Raw genomic sequence first — 12,431 nt, forward strand, 5'->3', positions numbered from 1 at the left:
GTGCCCTGCCCACTCGCTTCCAAACAGTAGGTGCTGAATTGCAGAGAGGGGCACGTGGAGCTGCCTTGGAGCAGCTCTGCACACACATCAAGAGCATGCCTGAGACAGGGAGCCTGAGAGCAGCACTGGGGTACATGCTCAGGGCCGTCCCAACACTTGATAGCAATACTTGAACAAGCCAGAGTCCCTATCTGCAGCCTCATTGCTGTCCTCAAGTGCATCTCCCCCAAGAATGCACATCCTCTTTCCTGGAAGGGGCTGAGAGTCACGTAAGGAAACCAGCTCGTGGTCTGTGTCCTTGTCCCTGGGGTCTGGGACAGAAGTTTCATAAACTGGTTTGATCCAAATCAGTTAAGTCTGATACTACATTCAACCAGGTTTATCTTAACCCAGTTTCAGCCATTCTGAAATTGGTTTGTGTGTATTGAACTTCTGTTCTGTTTATGTGTAACTTCTGTCCCTAGTTATCACACCAGATTATGTGTAACTTCTGTCCCTAGCCTGGGTGTCCATACCTATTAGCTTCAGTTCATCTTCAGTCCCAAACTTCTTGCTCCTAGCTCCCCATACTGGGGCTTGCCTCAGTAGCAAAAGCGAGTGGGTTCCTTCCTCAAGGCACATTGTAACAAATAGCACACAGATAATTCCTCACACAGCAGGACTGACTTACTCCCCAGGCAAGGTGCGTGGTGCTGCTAGCTATCCCTGGGTACTGGGAAACACTAAATTGTTGGTAGAGAGCCACAGCACCTGCACGCTGCAGGACTCATGCAGCTGGGCACTTCCTTTAGCCTCACATGAGATACAGCTTTTAGGGTTTTTCCCCCCAATGTTACCTTTTTTACTTTTTAATAACAGACACTGGAGCCCTCTGACTTGCATAGTGCTTCATAATCTACCACTTTAAAGGATGTTAATTAAAGCTGACATCCAGGTAATGAAATTTTACATTCAGCCTCTTTTCTAAAAAGAAAGTGAGAAGCTCATCGCATGACATCATCTGAGTAAATTTTGCAGATCAGCTTCATTTTCTCCTGGATTCATGCACATCCTTCAGGCTGTTTGTCTGGGGAGATTAAGTGGACTTCTGAGTTCATTTAATTGCCAAACAGCCCCATGCTGTCAGCTCAGAAGGGCTGGAGACAACAGCCCATGACAAGTGCAATCCCTGGGACTGAGTGATTGATACTGGTAACATTTTTAATGATTAACTAAATGGGTCTGTTTACGAGACAGCCTCTGGGGACCGCACCATAGCTTTGCATAGGAGCTGCCATTGCTGCTCTCCAAAACCGTCAGGTAGATTTTTGTGAAAGGCGTGTAAGACATTAGGTACCTAACTCCCCATGGCAGTTTGAAATGTGTGCCCTGTGGCTTCTGCCCTCCACCTTTGCCTTGAGAGAAGAGAAACTGTTCTTACTTTGCAGTCGCAGGGGCAGGGACTTGCTGAGGCTGCAGCTGATCCTCCAGTGCAATTTTTTGAGGACTCTGAACAGCCTTACCTGCAACCTTAGCAAGTTTAGGAAGTGAAAGCAGAAATCTGTGTTCACTTTAAAAGGTTTCAGATTTACAGTCAGGGTAGTAGTGGGCCTCAACTTAGCTCCTGGACTGTGAAAACCCCACACCTTAGAGCAAAGGGTGCTTCAGAACTGGAACATTGCTCCTAATGGCATGGCTGTCACCCCAAGCTATACTGAGCTACACAAAAACTGGCACCCCAGGCCCAAATCCCTCTGAACTAAATTGAGAGCAGAGGAGGGAAAAGACCTATTTGGTTGGTTTGGGCCCAGGCATAGGGTAAATGTGTTGAGTATAGCTAGTAAAGAAACAAAACCCCTCACCTGTTTGAAACACAGTGCATTTACTAGTACAACTATTATGAGCTGGAATGAAAAATACCAGTCAAGGCTGCTGGAAGGCGCGGAGTTCACTTGGGCTGGAATTAGTTAAGTAGCATGTATGTGCATGCACATGTCAGTATTGCAACGGGCTCTGCCCCCTCTCTCTTCCCCCCAGTATGCCTGTGCTGGGATTCAGTCTAGGATCTGTCAGAAGCCCTCAGACTGTGATGGCTGCCTTGGCCTCTACACTTGCAAACTGCCGAGAGGGAAGTGCGATTTGAAAGCAGTTTCCAGGGAAACAGGTATGTTACAGCTCCCACCTCAAGCAGCACGGTGTAGCATGCAATGCATCCAGCTCCCACAAGATGTAGTGAGGTCCTAGGAGCTGTATGTACATTGGTTGAAAAAAAGCAAACATACACCCTGGACTTTTTCAAATCACCTCTTCGTAATGCTTGTAGCGACTCCACTAAGCTTCACCAAGTGAACAGCAGCAGGGGGTACAATGATGGTGGCAGGAGAATTTCACCTCTGACAACCCCCGGCTGAGTGAGGCACATGCTATGGAGAACGGTACATTTAACAGGAGGGCGCATGAGAGCTATATTAAATATGGCTATGCTAATTAGTAGGTTGTTTATATGCATTTGAAATTCTGGTTTCACAATGATTGTTAATTGCTATTATGGTTAGTTTGGCTGAGGAAGATACATACTTTCCTGAAAGAGGCTGTGCTAGATCCAGTTGGAATTGGTGTGTTGGGTAGCAGCTGATGCCACACACAACTGATAACTTACAACTGGGACGCAGAAGGAAATGACGTCTGTCAGACTCCCCAGACCGTCTGAGAAGAGGAAAGATGGTCCCGCAGCATAGCCACAGGCCTTGGAGTCAAGAAACCCAGGCTTTGTTCCTCCCTTTGTTCTGCCACAGTTTGTGTGCACGAAATGAGTGAAACTCAATTAACCTGCTCCGTTTCTTCATTTGCTTAACGGACATATTACCTGGTAGAACAGTTCATTCATTAATTTGTAAACCAAATTCAGTGTAGAGGATGGAAAGCAGTCTAGAAATGCTGTCCGTAATGAATATGCAAGTAAACAAATGTTTATGTAAATATGATCAAGTTGTTTAACTAACACAGGTCCTTTTAACTTACTCATACACTGACTGTTCTCAGGTCTATAAAGCTAATAGATCTCCTAATCAAAGGAATTGGTATAAGGAGGTTATAGTGATCCAGTCCCCTTATCAGGCTCATTTTGCATGTGTTTTCTGCAGGTGGATTCCAGCAAAGCGTGCGAAGCACATGAGGCACGTAACCCTGCTATGACTGGAACAATGTAGCCCCGTGTCAAGCTGACAAGGTTGCACTGCCATCTAGAGACCAAAGCTTTCTGCATTTCTTTATAGATTTCATTTTCTGGGTTTCACTTTAATAAGATGTAAGCACGCCACACACAAACCATGTAACACTGTCTTCTGTAAGCCTTTAGTACTCCTTCCATAAGCTACAACCGGAATTCATGCTATCCTTAAGGCTACCAGTGAAACTACTTCATGGGCTACCAAGCCAAGGGCTGGAGGGCACCTTAGATTTGTCCTGCTACAGGCAGACCACAAAGGAAAATGAGCCTAGCTATGATCATGACCTGATTTATCCTGCACTCCAAGGGTGGGTGTTTTTCATTAAAAGCTGCCAGTGGTCACAACTCTGGTTTCATCAGGGTCACACTCAGCGTGAAATTCAGCTAAAAGTTCAGCTACCACCAGAAATGTCTCAAGAAATCTTTCTGGGTCTTTCCTTGCTGTGACTCCAACATAACTAGTATCCTTCAGACCTGCTACATTGCTCCTCACAATGCAGCCATCTCCACAACCGGAAGCTGTGTAGCCGTGCTACTAAAGGCATACTGATTAGGACAGCCATTCAGTAGGACTAATTAGTCCACAAAGAGATGGCTGCACTGTTTTTGGTTGAGGTGGTAGCATGCATGCTTCATGGCACCGCTACCAGGCATAGTATCTTTACAGTGCAGCGGGGGCTCAGGGGCATTGCTGAGCTGTTTCTCCCTGTTCATCTGTCATTACATTTCCCCTCCATTCTTTGAAGTATAAAGAAACAGCTTTTGTTAAGGGAAGATAAATTAAGGTGGGATGTCGCCACCACAAGACTTTCAAAGCTCTTGGTAGTTGCAGTGTTCTTTTGATAGCTTCAGCAATGATTAGCTAGGGTCTTAGCAAAGCACAGAATCAGAGAGCTGTTGAGACTGAAAAAGACCCATAAACCTTATCTATTTGTTTTACTGCCTGATTTTGCCCAGGTCATGCAACTATAGAACAAAACTGGTGGTCTTAAGTGATCTCTTCTGCTGACTCACTATAAATCATAACTTGCACATGTCATAGATGTTCAAGTGACAGGAGAAGACGTGTGGCTTTTTTGTCAAGTAAAAAATTATTATAAACCACACAAGTGGTATCCAATGTGAAAAGGATATGGATTTTGTGCAGGTAGATGGGAAAGCTTCTAAATAAAGCAGATTGGTAAATGCCACTTGCTGTATTTTTGTTGGTGGTGGTCTGGGTTTTTCTCCCGTTTTTTGGTTGATCTATCTAAAAAGTGGCCATTTTAAGAAACATTGTAGGTGCTGCAGACCAAAGAGGCAGGGATCAGATGCCCTCGACCCCCGGGCTGTGGTGTTCAGTGTTGGGGAGAAGAAAGAAGGAAGCCTGCTTGAATTTCTAGAAGCCTGTCTCTCAGACAAACCCCTGCTGGAGAGATATTTTGGGGGGCTTTATGTGTGAAAGCAAGATGTGGGAGAGTGCTTGAACACCGGAGAGAGCATGGATGAATGGGTTGGAAAATGTAACTATTCAACCACTAGATGGCCTGTTGGTCCATCTATAACATCTGACAAGAGAAAAAAAGAATTTTAAATTCATAGCGCATTTTCTTTTTACATCACTCATTTTAATTATATCAAATAAAGTTCTCAACTTAGACAATATGAGGGAAGGCGTCTCCAGGTGCCACAGGTCCCTGACACAGCCACCTTTGCAGCTCCTGTGGCTAGTTGGCAGGTCAAGTTCTCAGGAGGTGTAGTGGTTCCTCCTCTGGCTTGTTCTCTCGTGAGTAAGCTCTCCCCTGCCCAGTCAGCAGTCCTCGGTGTCCTCGTTTTAGTGCGTGGCTATTTTCATACACTTCCTCTATTTCTCCCCTCCCTTTGTCCTCCATCATTTCGCATCAGAAGCTCAGTCTAGGGTTAGAGTCTCCCATTATGACATCCAACAGTGCCACTTGGAGGGGAGGCAGGGCACAAGTAATTGGCTAATAGTTGTCCTAACCACAATATAAATAGAACAAAAAAAATGGTTTAATAACTAAGAAGTCAAATCCATTTGGAGGTCTGCAATACGCCAATGCAGAGTTCAGAGTGCTTGGTCCAGTGCATGTTACTGTAGAAGTCCAGAGACCTGTCCAGGCTGCTCCATTGCCACCTCTTCCTCTCCTGATGCTGCATTCACGCAAGAGCAAATCCTCCGGCATTCAGCTCCCAGGTCGGTCACCTGTTGGGGAGCAAGCTAAGTGGGAACGGTTAGTAACAGTCTGTCTGGTTTCTGCTGAATTGTAAACTCCTCCTCTTCCATTGAATGGTGGCACTTGTGGCTCTTATTTCTTGTGGAGGAATTTCATTTTGCTACCTGAAGGGGATTGTGACAGAAAAACAACCTTTACAAAGAGACAGTTTTAGCTCCATCTCTTGCTCCATGAACCAGGTAGGGCAAGGAGAGCAGTGGAGCTAGACCATAAGATTTTCCCCACTGCCAACACTAAGCCTAAGTGCAGAGCCAAGAGGATGGAGTCATGGTCCACTACAACTGGTCCCATGAGACCCCCATGTGTCAGCCAGATGGGTACAATTTGACAGTGACCCAAGACCTAGAGTTCTCTCTCCTTCTCCCCTACATAGGGGTGTGGACAGCTATAATATCTGAAGCGCTTCAAATGTCTTGCTGTAAAAATGGTAGAGGCACGCCACAAGGAATACTGAAGGAAACCAGTACTATTTAGAAGTGCTTCAAAGTGCAGCTGCACTTAGTAATGCTTCAAATGTTATATCTGTCTCCACAAAGGAGTTAAATGGCTCTTTGAGGGTTTCCAGTCATCTCTCTATGTAGGCCTGTATATAGCCCATACTATCCGAATGGCTTATAATCATTACACCTGAGTAAATTTATCTTCACAATGCCCCTGGGAGATATGACCATTTCCACTTTGTGGCTGAGGAGCAGAGGTAAAGGAGGATTAATTGACCCACCCAACTGGGAATTGAATCCAAAACTCCCAGTCCCACACCAGTGCCTTCATCTTCCTTTGGGAGTCAAGGGAAGAGCTCAGGGCTTACTGAGCTCCAAACGCCCATTCTGCAGCACTGAGTGCCAGTAACAATCGTGAATATTCATAGGTGGCTTGGATCATTTAGGGAAGGCCACAAAACAAATCTCAGCAATGCGCAGCCCTTTGGAAAGCAGTGCTGGCTGCTTCGGCTTCTCTGTTGTCAAATCACTGATCTGGTGATACAACAACAAACAGTACTGACCCTGGGCAAAGGCAATACCTGCTCTGGCAACTTACCTAATCCTTTCAGGAATTTATTGACTCCACTCTGCTCCCCACTAGGAAGGGTTTCCAGGTACTCCTGGGCACGTACCTCAAACAGACCTTCGGGGAAAGACAGCACAACTCTTCTCATTCCAAATACAGAATGATGTAAACATTAATCAAATCTCAGAGTATTTCTCTGAGGTCATACTTTCTCCTGCTTTTACAATTAAGGAAACTGAGGAACAGAGCATTTTAAGTGACTTATCCAAGGCAATAAGAGAGCCTGGGAACTGACTCAAAAACTCCCAGACCTGACTCAGATCATCCCTCTCTCAAAGGTGACATCAATGCAGTCTTTCACAGGCCTATGGACATAACAGCCTCATTCCAGAGCTAGGACTGGTGTTGTTCTGGGAGATCATCTTGGCTGTTGGTGTTATTCTCAGAGTTATTGGAAGTTTGGCAGCAAATACATCACAAAGCTATCTGACATAAGAAGAGACCCCAACCTTTGACCCCTTGTTTCCGCAGCTCCCGTTCCTGAATGAAGCCCCCAAACATCTGAGTTTCCATGAAGACCTCCAAGAATCGGCGCAGGCTCTTGGAGGAGACAGACTTGCGGAAGGCCTCCTTCTGCAAGGTCCGCTCGTCTCGCTCACCAGGGGTCAGGAACAGGGAATAGTGGCCCACAATTTCCACAAAGAAACGGACAAAGGCTTCTGACACCACTTCATTCAAGGGGCTGGACTCCAAGGAACAGGTTGCAGAAGAGGCTGAGAAAGACACGAGGTGAAGATGGAGCTGTAAGGCTGTGCACGCTGTAAGGTTTACTTTAAATTGGCATTCATGGCTGTGGCCCATACCACCTTACCAGCCCCGTATATGGCCTCTGCTGGGCTCTGTAAAAACAGTACTCTGCACTTGCCTGAAAGCAAGTAGCCACTCTGGAGGCAGAGTACCTTAACAAATACTTTCCATTGAAAGACAGGCTGCTAGCGCTCCCAAGAGACTATGTAGCGCACTTAGCCTGGCTGGTGCTCTGCCTTTGTGCCATCAGCCCCCACAATAAAAAGCTGCTCAAGGATGGTGATCTGTAACCTGCATTGCCACTTAGGAGACCCCAGCTCAGCTTATGGACTCACCCGCTCCACATTAGCTGTGTTGTGGAGACATCATGCTTGGCCTGGCTGGAGAGCCTGGCTTCATTCACAGGGCCAGCATTGCAGTGTGATGCCCAGCTAGTTGGATTATGGCTGCTCCCAAGAGCTCTGTGGCTTTTCAGGGGCACATGAAGCATAGACACATGGGGCTGAGAGTGAAGGATCAGTCATGAGTGGCCAGTGGTGAGGGGATCAGGCAAAACGCTAGCCATGCTGTTTCTGTAGGCTTCAGATGAACTGTGCCTTTGATTCAAATCTGGACCCAGAGCTAAGAAATAGTCGTTTTTGGGGGGAGAAAACAGACATGTCTCAGAGCTTACCCTGCTTGCCATTCAGAGTGCCCTCCTCCTTGTCATTACCCAGCTCATTCCTCTGCTCCAGGATGTGCTCAAGTGCTGCTTGCAGCTTCCGGGGAAGAATAGAGTCCTCATCCTCCATCTAGAAACACATGCAGTTACTCAGGGACTTTCATAGTGTGAGACTTGGACCAGCTCTGCGAACCTGCCTTTTCCCTTGCCTATGTCACATGGAGTCACAGATACAGAAGGCCCTGTCAAAGATTATTGGTCATAATACCCTGATAATGATGATAATACTGGGTATTTACATGGAAGTAGCCTTCCATTCTTCCTTTGAATAGTAAAGGGGGAAAATGGCCTCATTCTCAAATGCACCTCTTACATCAGATAGGTCAGACTGAGATCCTGCCTCCCAGCCACAACTCCATTCCTTAGAGGAAGGAAAAGTGTAGTTCTGGAGGTGTTGGTGTTGGTCTGGGAAGTAACACAGTGGGGAGTCAAAAGGAAAGGCTTTGTTATATCCTGGCTCCTGGAGGTGGGAAGACCAATGTAAGCCATGAAGAGACAGTAATATAGCCAGAGCAGGTGATAGAAAACAGCTACATAAAGAGATAAGAAACATCCTTTATCCTGCACTGTATCTCCATGAGAGAGAAGTCCTACCCATTTTGTACAGATGGGAGCCTGAGGCTGAAAGGGGTTAACTCACCCAAGGTTACACAGGGAGTCTGTGGTCGAAATGGGAGCTGAGCCCAGAGCTCCTGGTCAATCTGATCTCTTTGCCAGAAAATGTGGTTCCTGGTCTAAATTGTTTGTGCTGCGGTTGTGATTCAGAAGGGCTGGATTCTGTTTAACATGCCCTGACCCCTCCCCAGAAGTCAGGGAAAAGGTAGTCTCATGAGTCTGTTCCAGAAATCTCCCAAATTTTACACGCCTCTTCTCCGGGTCACAGGGAATTGGAATCAATAAGCACATTTGTTTGCAGACTCATTGCCAGATTCCCCTTTACTGCATTTCTAGTTATGGTCCAGTAATGCAAGGACTAGAGGGAGGCACGTGAGAGGAACCAATGAAGCCAGAAACTGAAAGGTCCATTAACATCATACTATCTGGGAGGTGCAGGTATTATGATTATAGGGCAAGTCTACATTACAGAGCCTCAGCCACTATAGCTATGGCCAGCATAGCCACCAAGAGAAGATGCGACATATTTTGGTAGATGAAGTTTGCAAGTATTGTTACAGCATCTCCCCAATAGCTATGTCAAAAGCAGGGCTGTTCTGCTGACACACCTAGGTCCACACCAGAGGCTGTGCTAACAAAAGCAGGTAGGCCAAGGGGTGTGATTCTTTTTATACCCTGGGGTGACACAGATATGCCAGTAGAACATGGCAGTGTAGATCAGGCCCTAGTAGGCAGTATGGATTAGAGCTTCAAGCAAGGGCCTAGGAGTCAAGACTCTTGCATTTTGTTCCCAGTTCTACCTGGGGCTCAGTCTGTGACTGAGGGCAACACATTTGCACTGCCCTTATGTCCCAGTTTCCATACTTCACAGGTCATGCAGTGCTTAATTCCTTGGTATTCACAAAGTACTTGGGGATTCCTAGATGATAGCACATTATACGAGCACAAAGCACCAGGACGTTATAGTTAAACAACAGTTGGCATCCAATCCTGCTTCCTGGTCTGCATACAAGCAGGTCTTCTAGCCAGCAGGGTAAAAAATGCAGATCAAGATACAAGGAGACAGAAGTAGTAGAGAGAAGTACCAACCCAATAGAGAAAAGCTCTGCTCACCTGTCTGAGGAACCGGTTATTAACAAGGTCAACCACTAGGACCTACCAAGGAGAGAGAGAGAATGGGGAGTCATCATTTCCTGTCATCAGAAAGAGTATCTTAAAGAAAAAATCTTGCCCTGCCCCATCCCACATAACCACAGCAGCAGGTGGGGGATATAAAATGCTGGCCAAAGGCAAGCCGTTTGTTGTGGTATTCTGACCACTTCACCACAGACCACAAAACAACAGCTTTGAAAGAAGCTTGCTCCCCAGCCCACCCCACCACGTCTGAAAACCAGAATCCTTAGATTTCAAAACAGTCAGCTCTACTGCTTGAGCTAACAGCCTTCCAAGGATGCTCTGGCCTGGTTTGCACAGCAAAGCATGAGTGAGTGACCAGAATAACATGCAGATTTATTATATACACCCATTTAATATTTATGCAATGCCCCAAAACCAAACAATAACATTCTTTAAAGATCAAATATATCATGTGTAATTTGTGGAACTCACTGGCACAGGCGTATTGGGAGTAGTTTGTTCAGTGCAATTCTGAAAAGATCGGCTGTGTCTGAACAGCAGTGGTAGATATGGAGAAGGCAAAATATGGTAAGAAAAAGGTCTTTGATCCAAGTTTGTCTTTGAAAGACATTTTTTTTCCTTTTACAGCTCACTAATGGGCAAGAAGTCACAGTCTACCACAGGTATCCCCTGCCCTGGGGTCTGAGAATACTGTGGGAGCAAGGATGATAATTTTACCAGGTTATTTTGGGTTTGTGCATGTTTACACTTGCTCACCATCTGTTCCCGTCAGAATTACTTAGAGGTCTGTATTAGCTATACAGAAGGGCAGGCAGCCCAACCCTGGACAATCCCTAAAAAAGTAAAATTCATATATGACAGATTTAGTAATTCAACCACTGGGAGTATTATCCTGACAGCATCACACAAAACTTTCAATAATAACTCCCCACTGCACCGAAATCACCATTAGAGTCTACCGCCTCACCCTTCTCTCAACTCCCTGTGGGACTGGAGAAAAAAACAATCCTGCAGCATGCCTTGAAGATCATTGGGCACAGACAAAAGTTATGTCTGTCCCACAGTCAGCCCCTGGGAGTGCTTTAGAGCCATGTCCTGACAGAAGCGCATGGCTGCAAAGCACTTTAAAAGGGATCGATCCCATGACAATCTGAACCCTCCTTACATGAGGGTTCAGATGAAGGCGCTCCACAGCACAGCACCTTCATTAACTTCTGTCAGCGTGCACCAGGAGCGGGGCAGGGCTGGGCAAGGCTGGGCTACCTCAGGGGGGCTCCAATCCACTCACCCCACTCTCCAGCACTGACTGAAAAAACCTCAGAGCAAGTTCCCTCTGCTCCCTTCTCCCTTCCCATTCCGAAGACAGCACTGGGGCTGGAAGGAGGGAGAGGCAGGGCTAGGGGAGAGCAGCTGCAAACTCGCAGCCACTCCAAATTGCAGCTGGATCTCCCATCCCCTGGGACCCAACAGCAAAAGTCTGTTGGGCCTGGGGGATCACTTGAACTCATGGCACTTCCTAAAAAGTGCCATGAGTTACAGCAGGGAGCTGCACTTCTGTCTGTGCCCATTATGTCACTTCCTCCTACCTACCAATAGCATTAACGGAGTTTGGTAGGTAGCAGCCTGCATGGTCTGGAGCCAAAGGCTGTGAGTTCTGTCTCCTACATAGCTAGCCAAACCAGGATAGCCGTATTGCCATAGTTATAATGACACACTGCCCTAAAATGGGGAAGCAGCTGTGGATTTGTAGGGCAAACCTTACAAGGATACATGACATCATCACCTAGCAAAAGCTGGGTTTTTAAATAGCAATCTCAAAGGTGTTCATGGCTCACCTCTTCCACAGGCAGCTCCTTGAGGCAGGGCAGGGAACTGGAGAGTAGACCGATCAGGAAGGGAGTCGGCGAGCATACTATGTCAATCATGGAAGGCGGCAGCACTGGGATGTAGGTGTGCTGCCAGGTGAAGGGGTAAAGCAGGGCCACCATGGCATGGCAGCACTTTGACAGGGTGCTGGGGGACAAGAGCAAACACACAGGGGCCAGTCAGTTTGTAGACAGGTGCTCAGGCATTTCTGAGTGGCTCAGGGACACCACAGGTGCTAGTCACTTGCAAAACTCTGGGCCCCATTCTTTATTTCATGATCCAACACACATGAAACAGTTTAGGATTGCAAATGGGGATTGCCCTGTCACATGGCGAGTGCCACTTTCACTGCCCCAAGTGACAGCTGGCAGTGCCACACAGAAGGGGCTTGCTGTGCTGTCTTTAGAGAAAGGTTTGATACAGCAAGGAAGGCACAATCTGTGCTGTTGCTTAATTCTCTCCCCTGGCCCATGACACTAAATTATAATTAGCAACAACATCTCCTTCTGACACATGGGAACATTGGACTAGCAGAGGCCACCCTGGCCAATGGCTCATTCTCAGGAACTCACTTGTCCGAAGAGTCTACAAGATCAACCACTCACACGTTACAAAATGTGCTGCTACAAAATACCCTAGTGTGCCCCCCCTGCCCTGCACAACATACTACCAGGTAAAGAGGTGTGGAAACACAGGCACCCACCAATGCTATGATCACTGCAATGTCATGGAATTTGTTAGGTTAAAACATAACCAGATGGTCTTGGGAATAGAACTGTGACACATGCAACAAGGTAGAGAAATGTCTACCCCCTGCCTCCACCCCCACAAACCC

At 46.7% G+C, this 12,431-nt stretch overlaps 1 protein-coding gene and 1 long non-coding RNA gene across 3 annotated transcripts in view; one reads left to right on the forward strand and one right to left on the reverse strand.

Moving 5' to 3' along the window:
• The first annotated feature begins 1,246 nt into the window (after nucleotides 1-1,246).
• LOC112549573 lies at nucleotides 1,247-4,392 on the forward strand. The gene is made up of 3 exons (XR_003093042.1): nucleotides 1,247-1,299; nucleotides 2,017-2,143; nucleotides 3,123-4,392. It is a non-coding gene; the product is annotated as an uncharacterized LOC112549573 (long non-coding RNA).
• A 402-nt stretch (nucleotides 4,393-4,794) lies between these two features.
• The window catches only part of DENND2A (DENN domain containing 2A), a 74,425-nt gene continuing 66,788 nt past the window's right edge, over nucleotides 4,795-12,431 (reverse strand). For both annotated transcript variants that reach the window (XM_014517925.2, XM_014517924.2), the window contains exons 15-20: nucleotides 11,566-11,743; nucleotides 9,707-9,748; nucleotides 7,931-8,048; nucleotides 6,960-7,223; nucleotides 6,481-6,567; nucleotides 4,795-5,546 (exon numbers count right to left, since the gene is read on the reverse strand). In XM_014517925.2, coding sequence (XP_014373411.1) covers nucleotides 5,515-5,546; nucleotides 6,481-6,567; nucleotides 6,960-7,223; nucleotides 7,931-8,048; nucleotides 9,707-9,748; nucleotides 11,566-11,743 — 721 coding nt within the window. In that variant the 3' untranslated portion in view covers nucleotides 4,795-5,514. The remainder of the gene's footprint in view (nucleotides 5,547-6,480; nucleotides 6,568-6,959; nucleotides 7,224-7,930; nucleotides 8,049-9,706; nucleotides 9,749-11,565; nucleotides 11,744-12,431) is intronic.

Source organism: Alligator sinensis, unplaced genomic scaffold (assembly GCF_000455745.1).
Source record: "Alligator sinensis unplaced genomic scaffold, ASM45574v1 scaffold74_2, whole genome shotgun sequence".
Taxonomy (NCBI): Eukaryota; Metazoa; Chordata; order Crocodylia; family Alligatoridae; genus Alligator; species Alligator sinensis.